Source organism: Urocampus carinirostris, chromosome 2 (genome assembly GCF_059441175.1).
Source record: "Urocampus carinirostris isolate Australia breed hairy pipefish chromosome 2, RoL_Ucar_1.0, whole genome shotgun sequence".
NCBI lineage: Eukaryota > Metazoa > Chordata > Actinopteri > Syngnathiformes > Syngnathidae > Urocampus > Urocampus carinirostris.
In genome coordinates, this window is record NC_142350.1 from 28668986 (window position 1) to 28690419 (window position 21434).

Sequence of the window (21434 nt, forward strand, 5' to 3'; positions counted from 1 at the left end):
TGCAATGCAGAACAATATATAAATAGGTTATGATAAACAAACATTTTTTTTAGACATTTGGTTGAAGTCAAGATAAAACATATTTTAAAAGACAAAAAAAGCCAAATTGGAGGTTGTTTGTGCAAACTAGTAAACACAGAAAAACTGGTTTAAATAAACCCAAATGATTTATTTACCGGCAGCACGGCAGCGCAGTGGTTAGCGCTTGTGCTCCAGACTTCCTGTGCGGAGTTTGTACGTTCTCCCCGTGCTTGCGTGGGTTTCCTCCGGGCACTCTGGTTTCCTCCCACGTTCCAAAAACATGCATTTCAGGTGAATTGGCCGGTCCAAATTGTCCCTAGGTGTGAATGAGCGAATGAGTTGTCTGTCCCTGTGTGCCCTGCAATTGGCTGGCAACCAGTTCAGGGTGTCCCCTGCCCACTGCCCGGAGATGGCTGGGATGGGCTCCAGCCCCCCCCCGCGACCCTAATGAGGATAAGCAGTACGGCTAATGAGATGAGATGAGATTTATTTACCTTTCTTTTACCTTACTTTTGTGTTTCGATTGTTGTGGTCTGACTTTAGGCTGAATGAGGCAAGAAGTAACATGCTTGAAAGGTGAATTGCACTGTTTAATTATTAAGTTTGTATGTCAGATTATTATGTTTTGGGTGCACAAATCATATTGTTGCAAATATATAAAAATCTAAATCAAGGGCATAGGTCCAGTTCTGGCATTGGCACATTTTATAAGTGATCACATATAAAACACTGATTGCTCAATATTGGTAGGGATATGTCTCCTAAGTCGATTCCAAAACTATGCCCTTGATGTAAATATGTTTCTCCCTTCAATATAATTTTGATTTTTTTTCCCCCCCAAGAATATTCGAATAACAGATTAAATGTACAGTGTCTATTAGTTGACCCCTATATGTTGCTGTATTGTGTAATGAAACAGAAAATACATGCTAAAAAGCACAAGAAAGAATACAAACTGTGAAGACTCAAAGTGACCAAACCGCACCATTTTTATTTTCATTTTTTACACAGTCTAAAGCAGGGTTTTTGGGTCCTCGTACCAGCAAAATGGCCGCATTGTCATCTTCCTCAAAGTGAGGCTCAAGTTATGTTAAATGAATGCAATTTCTCAACCTACAAGTATTTAAAACAATGCACTTTTATATGATAGTTCCTGCATTTTTGCTTATTATTTAAATCGATTTGTTTTTATGTAGGAAATGATGTGTTTTTTTTACCTTTAGGAGGTGCTACAAACACACGTTGACTGTTGATTTTTCTTCCACATGTTAAAAACGACACAAAACCTATTATTGTAATGACAGCTATTAAGGGAAACATAATTAGGGAAAGGTTTTAGCTTTCCCAAGAAAGTGGCAATGATTACCGTATTTTCCGGACTATAAGGCACACATAAAAAAACCCAAATGGGCCAGAAAATTGAAAGTGTTATAACCTGGTGCGCCTTATACACCCCAAAAATGGTAGCTAAGATTGGAGGTGCACACAGTATTTATAGGTTGGCGTTACAACATTAGTTTTAAGGTGTTCTACCATATGTGTGCAATAATTGATAAATTGATAATCCTTACTGACTTGAATTTCTATAAATTGTATCAACGGATTCAAACTGAGTTGTGACTATGACACACTATTAGACCATCTGTTCAACAGATGACATATGAAAAAGCATTAAAGGTTATGTCATGATCATACTATTCTTACTCATGGTACCAGAAAAAACTGATATGCATAGTGCATTGTGATAGGTTAAACAATCTTTCCATTTCTTTACCTTTACATTAATAATGTAGCGAAAGAAGGCTGCTGCCCCCACGACCCGACCCCCGGATAAGGATGGATGGAAGTCTTTCAGAAAAATACTACACAGGCTCTTTACATATATTTATGAATATATTAAACCGCAATGTTGAAACGTCACCACCATCAGTAATGACTGTGACCTGGGTTCTATCCCATTACTAAAAACATTCTGCAGTCTTAACCGGCAAGGCCAAATGTTGTACATGAATAACTGGCCTGTTTACGGCCATGCCACCCTGAGAAAGTGCGATTTCTGAAAGTTAAAAAGCATCGGGGCTGGTTAGTAGTCGGATGGGGGTCCGCCCGGAAATACCAGGTCATTTGATGCTCGCTCTGCTGCAAAAACACAAACTGAGTGCCGTATGGAAGAAAAATATTTGAAAAAAAGAATATTTTTGGGGGTGCTTCATGACCCGTAATGGTGTTTGTTGTTTTCCCTTTAAATGGGTGTTAACCTCCAGCCAATGTTTTTCTGTCAGTAGCTCGCTGTCGCAAGGCTACGAAGCGCGGCGAGGGCAGCAAAGTGCTTAACGGCACATACTGTACGGTGAAAATGAATGAAAAAAGTTTCCCAAGCGCCTCTGCAGAGTGACAAATGAAGCAACTGAGCATTGGTGACATATTGTGAAAGGTGGGCGGCCTGCTCCAACCTGGCATTATTGATGAAGCTGATATAAGAAAAACGCTGCAAGGCGAAGGGGATTGTAGCGTTCGCTCTGCCAACGTGGTTCTAAGTATTGCTCCTGGTACATTTTATGCTAAGGATCAAGATAATTGTGTTTTCCAGTCGTTCCACAGCCTTGGGGCAATGCTGTTGCAAGCACTTGATATTTGTTCTAAAGAGTAATGCATTCGGAATGAACTTGCCAGAAAGAACACTTTTCGGGGACAAAACAAAGTAGCAACAAATAAGCAGAGATGCTTAAAAGTTTATCGCAAACAGCACGAGCAGACTTCTCCTGGAGTGCGATGTTTCTTACATTGTTAACTTCCCTCGTTCCTCCAATTCAGTGAACTGATGCCAATTTTGCAACAGTAACTTGAAAAACTACACCATATGAGAAAAGAGGCTGAGCTTGTTTGTGACTGAAAGATGTACTTAACTTTTTACAGAAACATTTAGAGCAGTGTGTCAAAGTCAAATGGACAGCGGGACAAATGATAATAATAATAATAACAATGACATAACACGTATATTTGAGTAATCCTAAGTGAAGCTACTGAAAACCCAACAATTATACTCAAGTCAGGTCACATTTATTTATATAGCCCTTAATCACAAAAATGTCTCAAAGGACTGCACATGATTACAATTACACCATTAAATGATCTTAAACCAACATATTGTCATGATTGCCGATTGAGCGCAGCTGCAGCGGCTTTTGGACGCCAACAGCCCGGACAGCTGATTGGTGGACACTCTCTTTTTAAACCCCATCTTGGAAGCCGTCAGATCGTTATGCGAACTGTTGCCTTCAGCTCAGTAAGCCTTTTCGTCCGACTCTGTTCCTGCTCTGCTTTTTTTCTGCCTGATCTTTGTTGCCAACCTGTTTCCCGACCTGACTACGCCCCATTCTGCCTGCCTGTAACCTGACCTGTTTCGCTACGTTACCTGCCTGCCTCCTGCTACCGACCTCGCTTACGTACTCGACACCGCCTTTGATCTCCAGTCCCGGCCAACGACTTGCTATTCCCACCTGCCTCCGATCCTCGCCAGACAAGAAAGTGCCACTTCCGCACCGCTCGCCCCTTTTTATCCGTCAGCCATCGGATCGTGGAAGCAAGCCTTACTCTCCCTCTATATCAATAAAAACTGAGAAAACGAGCGCTATTGGGTCCTGTGTCCGTTTCTGGTCTGTGACACATACTCCAATACCACTGGATAAATAAAGCAATATTTCTTCATGGCTCTGTCAATACTATACAAATTTCAAAAGCCAAACAAGGTGCATTTAATTTATTAAAAAAAAATCCCGATAACACTCGATAAAGTCAGTATTATTCAGGCACCATCAATAGCATTTAGTTTCTATTTTAGCAAAAGTGGGCTAAATTTACGTCAATGAAGTAACGTAAGACTAAAATAAAATACACAACAATTATTAGTGAACAATACAATATTGAATTAAGATGATCTCATACAAAAACCATATTGCGGGCCAGACATGGCCCACAGGTCTTGACTTGGACATGTGTTATTTGCAATTTTATATCATCAACATTTTATAACGTTACAAGTAAAACATACACAAATAAATTGAGCAGCTTCAAATGTTTTGATTTTTTTACAATTATTTTTGCCAACCTCCCAGACTCGACTATCCTTTGTCCTAAAATTCTGTGGTTTTGTTGGATATAGAAGTGGAATGCTTCATTTTCACAAAAATTGTGGTCATCACACAAGTAGAAATTGGTCACATATCTCACCTGGGTGCCATCTGGCCCAATTTGATCGAGTGATCCAACAGCACTATGCAAGAAATTTGTGATTTTCATAAAGTTGTCATCGCCAATGGACCAGGAGCCGTCAACCAGGAATGCCAGGTCCGCCTTAGCTTCTTTGCATACTTCACAAAAACACAAACGCACACAAACATGTTGAGGGACGAGTCACATAAAAAAAATTGAAGAATACACAACATTTACAAAAGGAACTGTTTGTTTTAAATTTAGGAAATTTTGATTTGTCTCCTGGAATGCATCACAACTAATTGTATTTTTCAATCGATCAGTGGATTATTGATAAATTTAGTAGACACTCAAAATAAGGAGAAACATCAATCAAAGTTAAACTTGCAAGAATAACAGAAGAGAACTGTACAAAAAAAACCTCAATTGCCAAATCAGATCTAGAAGTCTTCGCCTGTGCCCTTTTGTTTTTATAAATTTCTTAGGATACAAAAAGCAGATGTGCCTTAAAGGGTGTGTAAATTAAGGAAAAGCAACTTTGTTGTCCGACAGTGACAATGATGTAAACAGTGCATAATAGTCAAAATACTGAGCGACAGTGAAGAATAAAATAAAATAACAAACTAGTATCTTATGCAATCAATTCTACAGGTGTCCAATATTAAAAAAGGGGATACAATTATCAATTTTCCTATTAAATAATAAATGAATCTGATATACAATACTTTTTTATATTATTAATTCCTGGATTGTAAAACACAAAACAAAAACAAAACATCTACTCCGCCACTTCCACCCAAATGTAGGAGTCACTTTTTCTGAAACCTAAAAAAATGTACATTGGTTGAGCTATTACCATTAGATATTTCAACATTTAATCCAGCTAATGATTAAAAATAGCTACCTGCTGAGTAATAGATTTTTTTCTGAATATATTTTTTGATAGATTGACCAATGAGGTGTACGTACATATAATGTTCGATTTTGATTCTACACAAAAATTGGAGAACAAGACTTTTATGAAAATTTACTTTGAAAAGATCAAATCAAATAAAAAGAAAATATTCGCTGATTTTTGTCTAGAAAGCAGCACGGCAGTGCAGTTTAGCGCGTGTGCGGCACAATTCTGAAGTCTGTGTGGAGTTTGCATGTTCTCCCTGTGCTTGCGTGGGTTTCCTCCCACATTCCAAAAACATGCATGTCAGGTTAATTGGCCGGTCCAAATTGTCCCTAGGTGTGAATGAGCAAATGAGTTGTCTGTCTCTGTGTGCCCTGCTACTGGCTGGCAACCAGTTCAGGCTGTCCCCTGCCCACTGCTCGTAGATACGTGGGATGGGCTCCAGCACCCCCGCGAGCCTCCTGGGGATAAGCAGCGTAGATAATGGATATTTCTAAAAAAATTGCTGTTGGTCAAAACAATTATTGAGTAGTTGTTCATCAATCAAGAAGGGGTTGTTCCATTATTTAGCTCAGGATATCTTCTTAATGTACCTTATTATTTGCAAGAAAATCAACCAAAATGAGATCTATTTAAAAACATAAAAATAAAGGTCAAAGTAATTGGAAAAAATCAAACTTTGTTAAAAGAAATTCTGTGTTTCTAAGGAAACAAATGCTCTTTGATATTTTTACAGGATGTCAGGAGTATAACTTGCTTGTCAGAAATGGCAAACTAAAGGTCACTTGCACATTTTTTTTTTACAAAGGGCAGATTTTACATGCTCGATCTGCTAGTGCCAGAAAAAACATTTTTTTTGCTGTGTTTGCAACTCATTTCTTTTTCCCTTTTTTTATATTTATTTGTTTCCGTCCTGACCCTCTCATTGATAAAAACAAACACATTGGCTACTTGTCTTTGGTGTTTCTGTCCCGACTTAAGGCCTGAGTGCGACAAAGGTCAGAAATGTAGACTCAAATTACAAGAGAGGGATCAGCAAGCACGGCGGATCTCCTTGGTGGGGTTGTTTTACGGGTCAGCCTGTTAGCTGAGCTTATCAGACGGGTACACGGAGACATGGGACAGTTTTGTGCAGATTGCTTGTATACTGTGAAATTGTCTCGCATTCCTCTTCACCTTTCAAATTGCTTGCCTCCTTACAGGGATATTTTTCTTAACTGTCGAAAGGAAAGTGAATAGGCAGGGGGTCAGTTTTCATCTTGTTATGTTCCACCTGAGTAAGGGATTCAGTTGGTTGGTTGGTTGGTTGGATCGCTTAACCACTAAGGTTGTAGGGGCACTTTATGTCTTGGGGAATACAGCCTGGTGGTGCATAACCCTCTCCAGGCCGAGATATGTTTTCACCTGGTCTCAAACCAGGGATTTGACTACCACCACCCAAAAAATATATACATATTTTAATGAAAATGCATTAACCGAAAAATGCAAGTTAGATATTGATTCATTTTTCTTGAAATATTCTACTAATTCGCCTCGTTATAGTTAAGCAATGGTTCTCAAATAGTGGGGCCGGCTCCCCTGAGGCGCTCGAGGCTCCTTCAAGGAAGGCGCGGAGGGTTTGACTTTCCCAGAAAAAAGTGCCATTGCACCTCCACTACACTAGGGTGCAGTGGCGTTCTTTGAGGGTTTTATTTACATTTAGCCTCCTTGCAGTGCGTTAAGCACTCAGAATAAGCACCGAGTATAACGTGTAGACACAAAGTGTAACATACCCTGAGCGATCCCGTGAAAAAAAACATTTTCATCACGGATGCAGAAACAGGCCAAAAGAGACGGAGTAATGAGAAAACAAAAGTCTTAAACCGAAAGCTAAGACGGGGAAGATTGTCGAAAGGTAATTATTACTTCAGTGCGACCAGTCAGGGAAACGGGCAAAGACCGGTGTGCTTGGTATGATAAAAATGCTGGCAGTGGACAGCACAAAGCCAAATGAATTAAGCTGCCACTTAAAGACATGACAACCCAATCAAGCTGATACAATACCTGAGTTTTTTATTGCAAGAACGTGTTGAAAGGCATGAACGAAAGTAAAGTGTTACCACTAATATCAAACAATCGTTGTCTTGTCCTCATTATTATTATGTGATCACTTGGAAAAAAAGAAGCTCCATCTTCTGGGCACAAGATAGTTTCTTCTTCTGAGGGGCTTTGGGGGCATTGCACGACAGACAAAAACTGAGAAGCACTGTCTTAAAGGGACACTGAGTAATATTTGACCACTAGATGTTGCTTTACAATGTAGTGCAACCAAAAACAAGTGCTACAGAGCACAAAAAATGATAAAAACTCAAAGTGACCGCACAATATTTCTTCTCATTTTATGCCAAGATATTCACAAGGTTTTTAACCTTAGGGGTACCCGTAGCAGCAAAATGGCTGGGCCTAATGCCATGTAAAATAAATATACGTATTTAAGCACTAAATTTGATAACATGATTGAAAAACTCCAAATGCAATATGACTAGCTGAAATTCGATAAATATCTTGATAAATACAATGAATACATTAAGGGACATCAGGGGCAAAAGTGGTACAAAAACAACTTTTTAAATTTGTACTCAGTGTGTATAATTAATTTATTTACTCATATATAAATATATTTTCAATCATAATTATTTCGCCATTTTTGTTTTAGTAGGACAGATTAAAAAGCCTACAAGCCGCATGTGGACAGTTTGCCCATCCCTGATCTAACGCAATGCACGCTTATATGATAGTTTATCTGTTATTATTCAATTTGATACTGTTTTTTTTTTTTTTTTTCAACAAATGAAGAATTTTACCACTATGAGAAGCTAAATAATACAGTTTTTCTTTAACACATGCAGGGAACAAATGAAATATTAGAAGCAGCAGTTGGGTTTGAATCCAAAAAATCCTTACTTTGCGTAGACCAACAAACTAGTATTATGAGATAATATCGATATTGGTTGGACAAAACTGTCTAAATCTTAACTATTAATATCAAGCAAAATAAGCTTAAAACATAAAATGTGTTTATATTTGCAATAATACGAACTTATGGTCTAAACTACCTCTGCATCATAGGTATCTTGCCAAACAATGGCAGAATGTATGAGTTTGCTGCCGCATTTATTTGTGTATAACGCGCATTTTTTCACAAAGTTTGGGTACCATACATGAAGTACAGTACGATCGAAAAATGTGTTTTTAACAGGGTGTGTAACATGACACATTTGAAACAATAAAATTAAAATTGGTCTATTGTACCGCGACTGGGATTAGTGTGATAACAAAATAAAATCGACTGCCTTTTCATATGTCATCTGTACCAATAGTGGTCCAGGGGTTAAATTTCAACACTCTCACCGCTGCGACGCGGGTTCAATGTTCGTTGCATCCAAACGCAAAGTTTAAGTTGAGAAAAAGTGTAAAAAAAAACAATTATACTTACTTCTAATCAATAATTAGGGGTGCATGTATCATGTGAATAAATATGCTACTTTAAAAAAGCTTGCTCACCTTCTTTAGCAGGTGGGATGGTGGGAGGGGGCTCTGTGGCTGGTGGTTCAGTTGGAGCTTGAGTGGGCGCTGGCACTGGAGACACACCACATGCCAAAACACAGAACAAATCAGCAAGGAGAGATATCTATACATTCCATCTGTGAATCTGATGTTTTTAAGCCTCTTTCTGGCAAAAATAGCAGAGATGTAGACAGTTTTGGGCACATTAATTTTAAAAGGTAAATAGTTATAGTTACTTATATAGTAACTGAATAACTCTATGGTTAAACTAGTAAGCAGGTAAAGTAACTATTACTGTTACTTTAAAAACTAAGTTGTTGTATGTCCAGAATTGGAAATATGAATATCCTTTGATTCCGACTATTTCTAACGAACCGGCTTTTTCGGCTCGTCTCGCTAAAAAAAGTTTTCTCTTTCCGGTCCCAAACAGCTCTTCAGGTTTTTCCGTTGTTTTTTTTTTTTTTTTGCTCTAATCCCTACATTACCAATATTATGTAACATTATGCATAGAATGACCTAAATGGGGGAAGAATAGAAGAAAAAGGACAAAAATGGGGAATAAAAGATATAATACAAAACACTTTTTAACCATGCTCAAAAAATCGTAATGCCATCAACACATAATCCCCAAAATGCTCATTGACCAATCACAAGAGAAACAAGGCTTCGTGGAGGTAACTAGCTGTTGACTGGTGGGGGCCAACTCCCTCCGTTCACGTTTTGTTCGCGACACGTGTTGGATGCTATCAGATATAGCGCTCACATCTTTTGCAACTCACCTCTTCCTTTAGCGCATTAGTCAATACTATATACAAAATCCCTAAGTAATTTGAATGGTGACATAATTCGAAAAGACGTGACGTAAACAACTCTGAGAAGAGCGTAAACCGTTTTTTTTTTTAATAGTATCACACTTCTTTTGACCGTCAGTCATTCCAACACTTGATTGGATGACCTTTAATCTGTGAAGTGTGTGTATATTTACAGCAAGAGTGACAGCAATCCTCCTCTGTTCTTTATGTCTATTACTATCTCTAAGTTAGAATATGAAGACAAAAAAAACTTTATATCTGGAATCTTTTCCCTCTTAACCTCAAGCCAGGAATCATCAATTCAGTGTGCGGCTGACACCGGGCTGTTTTTTCAGAGAGTAAAAAAAAAAACAGCCCTCGACTTGGGAATGAGTCTGTGCCGAAAGGATTAGCTGGCAGGTTGAAGCAAATTCGGTCAAAAAGTTAAAAATGAACAGGTGTGGGAAATGGGAATGGCATTGCATAAACGAACATATGCAAGAATTAGCTAATAAAAGAAATGGAAAATAAACAGATTAACTTCACTCCTTTATTCTATATATTTACAAAACATTAATCTAATTTTGTTTCCCCTGTTCGCTGTCAAAACAAATGGGTTATGACCCACGACGTAATGATTCAGGTGGCATTTGATCAGGATTCCTAGTTTTGCTCTCCCACCAAATAATAATTAAAAAAAGAGGGTAGTTCTGTCCTGAAACATGCCAACCGCTCTTCCTATAACCATACATGTTAACTTTCACCAAATTTCATTCAATGATTAATTCAAATTGTGTACGCCGCATTACGGGAAATAAAATGTGTTTGACTGGTCAAATATAGCCTATTTGGGCTATCATCCGAATCGTCTCGGTCAACGGTAAAAGACGACAGCGTCATCTTAGATTGCTAATAGTGTTGCGGTAAACCAACTAAACTTGTTTACACACATTATCTTTGTTTTTATTCTACATAGTCTGTCTAGCTGTGATCAAATAAGTGCCAAGTTGTGTTTGTAGGAATTATTATCACATAATAAGGGGAATTGTAATCATTAATAACGGGAGCAATTGGTGTGCTAGGTATGTATCAACAACACCTGAACGGGTTGGTATTTTTTTAGGAAAAGACCATCTGTATTTTTGGGGAGTTTTACATTTATATCCTTTTAATATCTTTTTAATAAATATTTTATTCATGTTAATCATTTAGTGTTAATAAATGGACTTTATGATTATCCAAATACTTGAGTCTACCTTTATTCACTCCTTTTATTCACTTGGAGACTCAATGAATCCATTAATCCACTTGTTATATAGTCTCTACATTGTTCTAATTGGAGTTCACATTTACTGTTGGGAGAGAGGCCTTGCGTCTTATAAAACCACATGCCGTATTCAATCTGGACAAAGAAATGGTGTAAAGATAGGATTTTGGGAATTTTACACTGACTTAGGTTTTGCTTTTGTCATGGCAGCCGTGTTCCGCACTTCTGGTATAGAAATGATTGTCAGCCATTTTGAAAGTGCAGATGCAAAACCATCATAGCATTGTTCTGTACTCACAAGCCAAAATTGTCCAATTTGCTTTTATCTGTTTTATTGCAACAAAAATCTCAAGGGAACTGTTAGTTCCAGCAACCGAGATAATTAACAAAAGTGAAGAAGAAAAAGGAGATATCCTCTTTCAACATGTCGAGTAAATTCACTCTTAGATTTCTAAAATTTCCAATAAATTACACAATTAATATGGAAAGTTATGCCCCTTCCTGTTCTGGGTTTCTCCACATTACTCAGAAGACCCACTTTAATTTCATCAAACCTCTTGGGGTAGACATGTCCATAATTCGGTCCGGGGGCCAGTTACGGCCCGAGATTAAAGTTATACTGGTCCCGTCATAAAATTAATAATATGTGGCCCTGCCAGTAATGTTGACTGCAGTATTAAATAAAGTTGTGGTAAAAAAAAAGTACAAAACATCACCATTTCAACGGATGATGGCAATAGCCATTTGGCCACTATGCCCTTGGATATCTGAGAATATTATCTAACCCAATTTCCGACATGGCGACTGTAAACCAATAGGAAAGTTGACTGTGAGTGCCGCCGCTTCCAGAACAAGTGGAACTGGAGTATAGTTTCACCGAAATCCAAAACAACTGCGTCTGCCTAATTTGCCAAGAGAGGGGATGTTTTCAAAGAATATAATATCAGGAGGCACTGCAAGACAAAACATAATGATTACAAAAAGGTAACTGGAAACGTACTGTGTGATAAGCAACTGTAAGCTGTTTTAACGGCACAGCAGCGCATTTTCACGAGACCCTGCCGGTCAAATAAAATAATACAAAAGGCGAGCTGCGTGGTCGTGACGCTGATCGCAAAGCACCGCAAACCTTTAACAGGGTGTGTGGCTGTATTGAAGAATGTCCAAAGAATGCCAGATTGTATAGTCGGCTCCCACTCATTTTCAGCTTACCATATCTGGTCCGCTTTCTGAAAAGTTTGGACACCCCTGTCTTAAAGGTTTTAATAAAAAAGAAAATCAAAAGACTGCTGTCCTACACACGTGTCATGTCGGTAATGGAGATGGGCGGTCCTTCCATTTCCTGCATCTGCGCATGAATGGCAATCTCATATTGGCTGCTGGGAAATAGGTCGTGGAAGCAGTGTCGAGAAGCCCCGCCCTCGAGGTTCACTTCCTGTCGCTGGCTGTCTGCAACAAACACATCCAAACAAAAGGCCGTTACAAACCCATCCATCCATCCATTATATGCAACGCTTATCCTCAGTAGGGTCGCGGGGGTGCTGGAGCCCATCCCAGCTATCTTCGGGCAGTAGGCAGGGGCACACAGGGACAGACAACTCACTCGCTCATTCATACCTAGGGACAATTTGGACTGGCCGATTCACCTGACATGCATGTTTTTGGAATGTGGGAGGAAACCGGAGTGCCCGCAGGAAAACTACGCAAGCACGGGGAGAACATGCAAACTCCACACAGGGAGGTTTGATCTCACAACCTCAGAACTTTGACACACACGCGCTAACCACTGTGTCGCCGTGCTGCCCCGTTACAAACCCATTAAATCTTGTTTAAGAGTTTTCTTCCTGTTTGAAATAAACGTTCACAACCCGCGGCTTAGGAACCGCATGCGTCTCTTTAGCACTGCCTAGTGGCTCCTTGGCGCTTTCCAAAAATGTTTATAAAATGAAAAGGATTGGGGAGGAACAATATATGTTTTAATATAGTTTCTGTTGGGGGACAAACATGACACAAAAACTTTTAACGTTTTCCAATGCTGTAAAAGTGAGTTGAAAAAACATTACAACTACTTTGACGCATTCCTCCTATGCTTGTTTTTCTCTCCTGTGTTTCTTCTTAAAGGGGTAGCATCACAATGTGATGCAACTTCACCCTACAGCCCCAATTTAAACACAGAAAACACGTTTTAAATGAGTAAGAATACAATTCTGACATAGGCACATTTTAGTTACAAAGTGGCTGTTTTTATAAAATTATTTTCGATTTTTGTCATTATTTATTTTGAACGACAATTAGGTATGCTATTTGTGTTTTTTTGCTCAGGCCCAAGGAGGGGTTGATCTGGTATCATAAGAGAGAAGAAGGCTGCTGCATTTTACCCAGGCACTGACTTGTGACATTTTCACAGAAATCAAAATTAATTTGTATGACTTTGATTTTATTTAGCTTTTCAAAAGGTTGCTGTTCTATTTTTATGAATGAATGCTGGGTTATATTGCATTCTTTTCTTTTGCCCAGATTAGAGGCATGCTATGCACATTTCATTTCGTTATTTTTCCCAATGCTCAAAAGAAAAATGACATGAACAATTATATTCACATGTTGTATTTCTTTAATATTATCAAAGCAATTGAAAATACGGTAATTCATTTATATTGTATTGAGGTTAAACTTGAGGTGGTATCGGAGACCAGAGGCGCCACATGCATCATTCCCCACAGAATGCGCTGCATCCAACAAGAGGTAAGATCTGGGAACTGGGTCCGAACCCGGCCCAAAATGCCAGCCATTAAGTCGGAGAAGGCCGGGTCGGTTCAGGCTTCTCTCTCTCTCTCTCTCTCTCTCTCTCTCTCTCGCCGTTTATTGTATTTACCCTTTTGTGGAGGATCTGCACAGTATCCACTAACTTTTACTCAAGTGATTATTTAGATGACTGCGTTTTACTTCTACTCGAGTAATATTTTTCTGAAGAAACAGTACTTTTACTTGAGTAACACACTTTGGCACCGAAATGCGCAATCTTATTCAGATACCGATCATACAGAAGATGCTTACCAAACTATCAGTTAAACTCCATATCACAAAGTCCCAAAAAATGTTCATACTCTGTATCACAGTAGAAGATGCGCCGCTTCCTCCTTCAACTTCTGCTGTCCCTTATGTCGGATGTCATTTCCGCTTCCCGCCAATAGCTTAAATATGTTACATACGCGTCTGCTTTTCAGCCAATTAATAATCTGCAGAATATGATTTTGTCTTTGGTGCCATTAAGTTCAGTTTCATTTAGCTGCTCTTTGGCGCCGAGATGCACACTTCGGAGCCAAAGTGTCCATTTCGGCGCTACATTTCTAAGCGCACACTTGATTTGAGGGACTCGGCCTTAAGTAAACCTGAAACAATGACTTCGGTGCCCTAGTAGAGCTTCGGTACTACTTTGGCGCCGAAGTAAAGCTTCAGGGCCGAGTCCCTCAAATCATGTTTATTGGTCGGGTCCAGGCTTATATACCTGCGGGCCAGGTTTGGCAGGATTTTTTAAGCCTGATCTCACCTCTCCATCCAACTGAATCATAAAGGGTGTAAGCTAATTTAGTTAATACAGATACTGCACATACAGGATGTGTTGATTTTATTATAAGGCTCATAGAAAGCTTTTATTTTTTTGTGGTTCCAGAAAAATTAGTTTTTTGTCCAATGTGGCTTTTTCAACATTTTGGGTTCCTCACCCCTGGTTTATACTAAACAAAAGGTAGGATTGATTCAAAGTACAAACCCTATTTTGAGCCAACATACGCGCTTGTGTTAACTTATCAACACACGCACAACAATTCCATCTTCAGATAATTGGATTGGAGCCTCAAATATTTTATTGGTGCATATGACATTTAAAACAATATCACCTTCGAGTAAGCTGACAAAAACAGGGTAAATAAATGGCAGTGCCCTATCGTTCTGTTTTACCTCAAAGTTTTCCAATTTTCTTGACACTGTGGAGACGCTAAACCTTACAATTTCTTCTTTATTTGAGTAATCAAATGAATTAATAAATTATGCTAAAAAGCCGCTACGTTTTCCCGACATTTTTTTAACACTGCGGCTTTAAATGCGGCACGACTTGTTCTTGTTCCTAATAAGACTGTCAGAACTTGAACAGACGGTGGACCCAGATGCGGAACGTTTTCACATAAGCTTTATTTTACGGGAATGGGGCAGTAACGCGCGTGAACACAAAAACCAGTGATTCGGCGATCGCTGGGTGGAAGAAGTGAGACAGAGAAGTCAGGCGCGGGAAATCAGGAGGCCAGAGGCAGACGAGATTGAAACCGGACAGGACAGACGGGATCGATTCCGGATACTGGATACACGAGCAAGATAGCGGACAGGGCGGGACGGACGGGATCGATACCGGATACTGGATACACAAGCAAGGTACCAGACAGGACGGGCCAGACGGGATCGATACCGGATACCGGAGAAAGATACCGGACAGGACGGGACAGACAGGATGGATACAGTATACATGAGCAAGACACAGGCAAGGCAGGACGGAGGGACTAGATACCAGATACTGGATACATGAGCAAGATACAGGACAGGACGAGACAGACAGGATTGATACCGGATACTGGAGACTGGAGCAAGATACCGGACAGGACGAGACAGACAGGATCGATACCGGATACTGGAGACTGGAGCAAGATACCAGACAGGCCGAGACAGATGGGATCGATACCGGATACTGGATATACATACAGGATACCGGAGTGAGTCAAAATACACGTCTTGCAGAGGTTCGTTGACGGACTGACAAGGAATGAATGAGAGCACTGAGTTAAATAGGAGGGAAGCCAATCAGACAACGAGCAGCAGCTGGCGCCAAACGAGCAGGCCCAAGTGAGGGCAATGGGCAACCGTGACAAAGACGTCACAGTTTTCTACTCAATAATAAGTCACCAGCTACCACACTCAAATAATCAGCCGACACTACTCGTTAGAACTAATTCAAGCATTTATGTATAATGATTTTTTGTCACACCCGTGTTTTAGATTAATGAATTATATTTTATATCAATTAAATCATATTGACTGCAGGGGTAGTTGAGTCCACTAAGGAGTGTCTTTATCGTGGCACAACGCGATACGTTTCAGATTTATTTAAGAAGATTTAAGAAAACGACATAAATGAGTTCATTTGTATGGCTCTTTAAGCCTGCTGCCTAAAATCTGATGCAGCTTGTACAAAAAAAATTGAGATCTTTTAAAATTGCGCGTGCACCTTTTAATGATGTGGGCTCACATTACATAAAATTTAAAAAAATTTTCATAGAATGAGAGTTTCCTAGAATGTTATATTAAAAAATAGAGAATTTCTTTAGTTAAAATGTTTTAAAAAGGTTTTGGGAATTATTCAGGTTTCGTATACCTTTTTCATTGCAAAATTCAAGCATTCATTTTCAAAACTCGATACCATTAAAAGAAAAATCCAGAGTGAGTCATGTAGTCATTTTGCAGAGCGACGATTTTTAATCTTGTGTGACCATTTATCAAGAAATTAAATTTTTAGATCTTGAGTAAATCGTGAGTGTGATTGTTTTCGAGACAAATCCCTCCCCATGTAGCAGTAATTTCTTCCCATTACAATATACCACTGGGAAACACTACATACATTTTCTGCATGGCCAATAATAAATGTCCTTAATTGATACATAATAGTTGGACTGATACGCTATTCAGTGAACGGGGTCTGCATCGTTTTTTAACAGATTTGTTGAGAAAACACTTTTAAACTTCACCAAAAATTCAAGCACTTTTCAATCTTGGATAACACAATACTAAAATTCAAGCATGTTTAAGGATTTCAAGCACCTGTATGAACCCTGATTATTAGATATGACCCATTTACTGCCATTGATGGCTACAGAGGTCAATTATCTACTTTAAACATGCCGTCAGTGAATGAAAGAAGTTGTGCAGCGTATGAAGCAAACTTTTAAGGGCCAGGTATCATTTTTAATATACAAAGACCCCTCGCTACTTCGCGTTTTAATGAAGGTGCGACGCTACTTTGCAGGTTTTCACTTTTGGAGGGTGATTCTGGTCCAACCCTAAAACAGATGTTTACAGATGTCTTTACTAGGATATTCCAGAAAATGTTTGGCCCCTGCTCCATAGTTTGCGCACACATCCTTCCATCCATCCATCCATTCATCCATTATCTGCACGGGCAGTGGGCAGGGGACACCCTTAGCTGGTTGCCAGCCAGTCGCAGGGCAGTTTGTGTACCCGTATATAAAGTAATGTATTGAATTGCACTTACTGAGTGTGGATTGGATGGAGATTCTGTAATATGACGCGTGCAGGTGAGGCTGCCACTGCACACACATGCTGTTGTGCCGCACTTGGTAGACAGTCAAGTCGGAGACACCCAGGAACACTGCAGAAAGAGGCAGGGGATGATGAAAACATGATCGATTAGGCGGTGAACATTGCGCAGTCGTGCATGACGTTTGACATGACAAAAAACAAATTTAATTTAGTGTGACGTTTACTTTTGTTTACCCATTAATTTGTGGATTTAGGGGCTTTTCAACAACAACCAAAACAAAACAAATGTTTAAAGAAGAAAATTGACAATGTTCGTTAGCGCTTGATCCGTTTTTATACTTGTCCACATCTGTGTTAATTTAACACTTGAGATAGTTACATTTTGAAAAGAACACTTTTTTTAAAGCTTAGAGGACTCGTTTTCATATTTGCAGATGAAAAATCTATTGACGAAGCTCGTTGACGCCAGCTGATGCTGGTTACCTGATTGGGTTCCCCTCCTATTTACGCACTATGCTCTCACGTGCCCTTTGTCAGTCCGTCAGGGAACCTCTGTTTACAAAAGGCAAGCACTTTGACTCTGACTCCCGTTGGTCCCGTTTTTTCACCCGTATCCCACTCGTCTGTTCCTGATTCCCCGTTTGTCTCTGGCTACGACCCGCTTTTGACCCTCAACCACGTTTTGATCCCCCGTCCCGGCTAACGACTCGTTTTTGACTACCGACCATGGTCTGATCCCCGCTCCGGCTATCGACACGTTTTTCTCGTTTGACCATGCTACGATCTCCCGCGCCGGAAGATCCACTTCTGCATTCCGAACACACTACGATCCCGTGAGCGGCTTGCTTCCCTCGTCCAGCGAGCACCGGATCGCTAGCGCTTATTTTTCCTCTATATCTCAATAAACTTGTGAGTAAAAGTAATGCATCTGGGTCCTCCTCCTGTTCTGGTCCTGACAAAACCAATGTTAACATCTATGGAGACAACCCAAGGGAATATGAATTGTTTTGAAATGTTGATTCAATTCATTAAGGCACCAAATAAACAATACAGTAAAAACTTATATGGCCCTATTGTTTTCTTTGATGTTTACTATGTTTTGTGTACTGTTACTCAATGCTAAATGCTGGTTTCCCTTGCCCGCATATAGGTTTAAGATCAGGGGATTGCGTAATTGTAACCTGTCCTTTGAGACATTTTGTGATTAAGGGGTTTACAATTAAATGTGACTTGACTTGTCCCTATGTGAAAAATAATAATCCCCCTTGTTAAATCACAAAGTAACTGTGACTAACTACAGTTTTGGGAAAGCAGGGTTAAATTTTACAGGCCACACCCAAAATTGATTGCCACCACCTGTGTTGAATCAAAATATCACTTAAATTGAATCTGTTTGACAAAGTGTAGTAGGCTACAACATTTCAAGAACACTATTGGCGTGCCAATATCCAAAGAAATTCCAGGTGAAATTAGAAAGAATGTGATTGAAATCTATCAAGCAGGTAGGTGCCTTGCTTGGCTGATGCCGGTATCGGTGTGTCAATGTGTGTGTGTAAAGCGCTTTGGTAGGTCTTCAGCGACTTGAAAAGCGCTATATATAAATGCAGTCTAGAAGAAACTGTTTCATATCATCAGTCCAGAAAAGGTCACAAAGGTATTTCCAAGGCTGTAGTGCTCCAGCAAACCACTGTCATGACCATTATCCACAAATGGGGAAAACTGGAAATGGTGGCAAACCTTCCCAGGAAGTAGATTATTCCAAGAGTGGGACGATTGCTCATTCGGGAGGTGTTCATTACTCCACTAAACAAAAATGGCATCCATAGGAGAAACTGCTGCTCTCACAAGATCCTGGACTAGAACGTCCCTCAAATTAAAATGCTCTTGAGTGTAAATGGTCTGCATTTATATAGCGCTTTTCAAGTCAATGAAGACCTCCCAAAGCGCTTTACAATGTGCTCCAAACTTTTCCCTTTTACACACTAACTAACCGATAGCAGCGTCAGCCATGCAAGGCAACTACCTGCTATTAGGGGCATTAGGGATTCAGTGTCTTGCCCCAGGGCACTTCGACATATAACACAGAGGAGCCAGGAATCGAACCTGCAACCTTTTGACCCCAAGACGAGCACTTTACGTCCCGAGCTACTGCTGCCCTCTTGGGTCATGAGCAGTAAAAACGATCCAAAACACACCAGCAAGTCCACCTCTGAATGGCTCAAAAAACAAAGCAAAATGAAGGTTCTGGAGTGGCCAAGTCAAATTCCGGAAAACTAATGCGAATTGAGATTCTGTGGTTTGACCTTGAACTGGCAGTTCTTCCTAGAAAACCTTTCAATATGGCAGATTTTAATCAAATTTGCAAGGAAGATTGGGCCAACATACCTCTACAGCGTTTTGAAAGACACATTACCAAACGTAAAAGTTTGATTTCTGTTATCGCTGCCAAAGGTGGCCCAACTCGCTATTAGGTTCAGGGGGCAATTACTTTTTCACATAGGGCCAGATAGGTTTTTTTCGCGCCTTAATAAATGGAATGAACATTTCAACCTTGGGTTGTTTCCCGCTGATATTAAAATTGCTTTCATAATCTAAAACCTTTGTGAGTCATAAATATAAAAAAACACAAATCAGGAAGGGGGCTAATACAATTTCAAGGCACTGTATGCAAACTAGCAGCAATCAATTCAGTTTTAGTTAGCAACAAGCAAAATGAGATTTTTTTTCTAAATGAGGCAGAATGCGGCACAATGCAAAACATCATCAACGACTTAAGCAGCACAGTGAGCCAGTAAAGCTCCCAGGAGCGAATCCTCGCTTTTAATTCCCCCGCTACTTCCCACTTGTTAACGAAAATGTGCTGACTCTGAGAAATCCACTTGGCTGCAATTCTACTTAATTGATATTTAGTGTGGGAAGCATGTGGCAAGTTCTCCCTTGTCTTTATATATAAAAAAAGATAACAAATTGAACTTTGAAACACAATTTATAAAAGGAACACGTTTACAGAACTCCTTTTTTATGTAAACTACAACAAAAAATGTGTATCTATCTTTCTGAATATATTACAATGAGTCATCTACACCACTAACAGTCTAATAAAGCTTCCCCTTTGAGATCAACTAGGTTAAAAAAAACATCCATACAAAAACCCTCCGATGTGATGTGAATATGTGCCATAGAAATCAGGCAAGAAATATCGATCCTTGCATAACTTCAACAGCATCCATTGGTATTTTTGCAAGTACTTAGCATGCATGCGGGTAAAACCGCTTAGTAAGGCAGTCAGAGGCATCACAATGTAAAACAACATAAAACTTCATTCCCCTCAGCGGAACCCAAGGCACCTATACCGGTAATTATTTTTTCACTTGCTCGTGTGAGTTATTGGTCTGTTCATGTGGATTTAAAGAATAGTTGTTGCTATTTACCAGTTTCCTAATTGCGATTGAGAGATCTTCTTTTTTCGACATTTCTTGGCCATGCTTTTGCGATCTGTGGGCATGGTTTTGTTTTTTACACCTAGTGGATCTCCGGCTAGTTTTATATTTCTTTCCCTTTATTTTTATTTATCTTACTTTCCTTTTTAGATACACGATTCTTTGCATATTTATCTGGATAGTCTTTAGTGTTTCATCTTTTTTTCTCTTCAAAGTCTTTATTACATGTTTTACCGTGGAGCGCCATATCTAAACTTGTTGCATACATTGTTTTACAACTTCTATATCAATGACAATAAAGCCAATTATTTTCACTTCCTGCAACTCCTGTCATGTAAATTTTCTGTCATCATTGACGTGCAGGCTGGTGAGGCTGTGTAAATATATCAATTTATTTATTTTTTTATTAGGTGTTAAATTTCTATCTTATCCAATGTTTTAATTTTTTCTCTTTCAAAGTCACTTAGTTTTCAGATTATATTAAAAAAATATTATTAATACAATGAGTATGTAACATATTACAGTGCTAAGTGTGCTAAGTACATATTCAGAGTGAGGCGCGCAAGTCTCTTATCTCATGGCAGAGGGAGATAGTGAGACCAAGGATTCTTACACATCTGCCACAAAAAATAGAAGTAGTGATAACAGTAGGAAGCCTTAGCAAGTCAGTCATCTAGTAATTTTTCCCCGATGCATAAACTTTTATTCATGTTGGGGGATTTACTTATCTATAGATGCTACTATTCAAAGGAAGAAGAACTTAGCCTAATTTATATGTTAAAGTAAGAAATTAAAGTTATTTTTTTCCTATGCTACAGTTTATATATTGTTTCCTTGCTATGCAAATCAAAAGATGAATAAAATGTAGGTTCATTCATTTGTAATCTGACTGTGCCTCACCAGAAACGAACCTCACTGCAAGAAACAGTCTGACACAC

At 39.2% G+C, this 21434-nt stretch overlaps 1 protein-coding gene across 3 annotated transcripts in view; it reads right to left on the reverse strand.

Annotated features, from left to right (window-relative positions):
* col14a1a (collagen, type XIV, alpha 1a) overlaps positions 1 to 21434 on the reverse strand; it is a 240953-nt gene that overhangs the window by 80533 nt on the left and 138986 nt on the right. For all 3 annotated transcript variants that reach the window (XM_088326131.1, XM_088326128.1, XM_088326130.1), the window contains exons 23-26: positions 17049 to 17165; positions 12038 to 12184; positions 8675 to 8749; positions 4252 to 4391 (exon numbers count right to left, since the gene is read on the reverse strand). In XM_088326131.1, coding sequence (XP_088182257.1) covers positions 4252 to 4391; positions 8675 to 8749; positions 12038 to 12184; positions 17049 to 17165 — 479 coding nt within the window. The remainder of the gene's footprint in view (positions 1 to 4251; positions 4392 to 8674; positions 8750 to 12037; positions 12185 to 17048; positions 17166 to 21434) is intronic.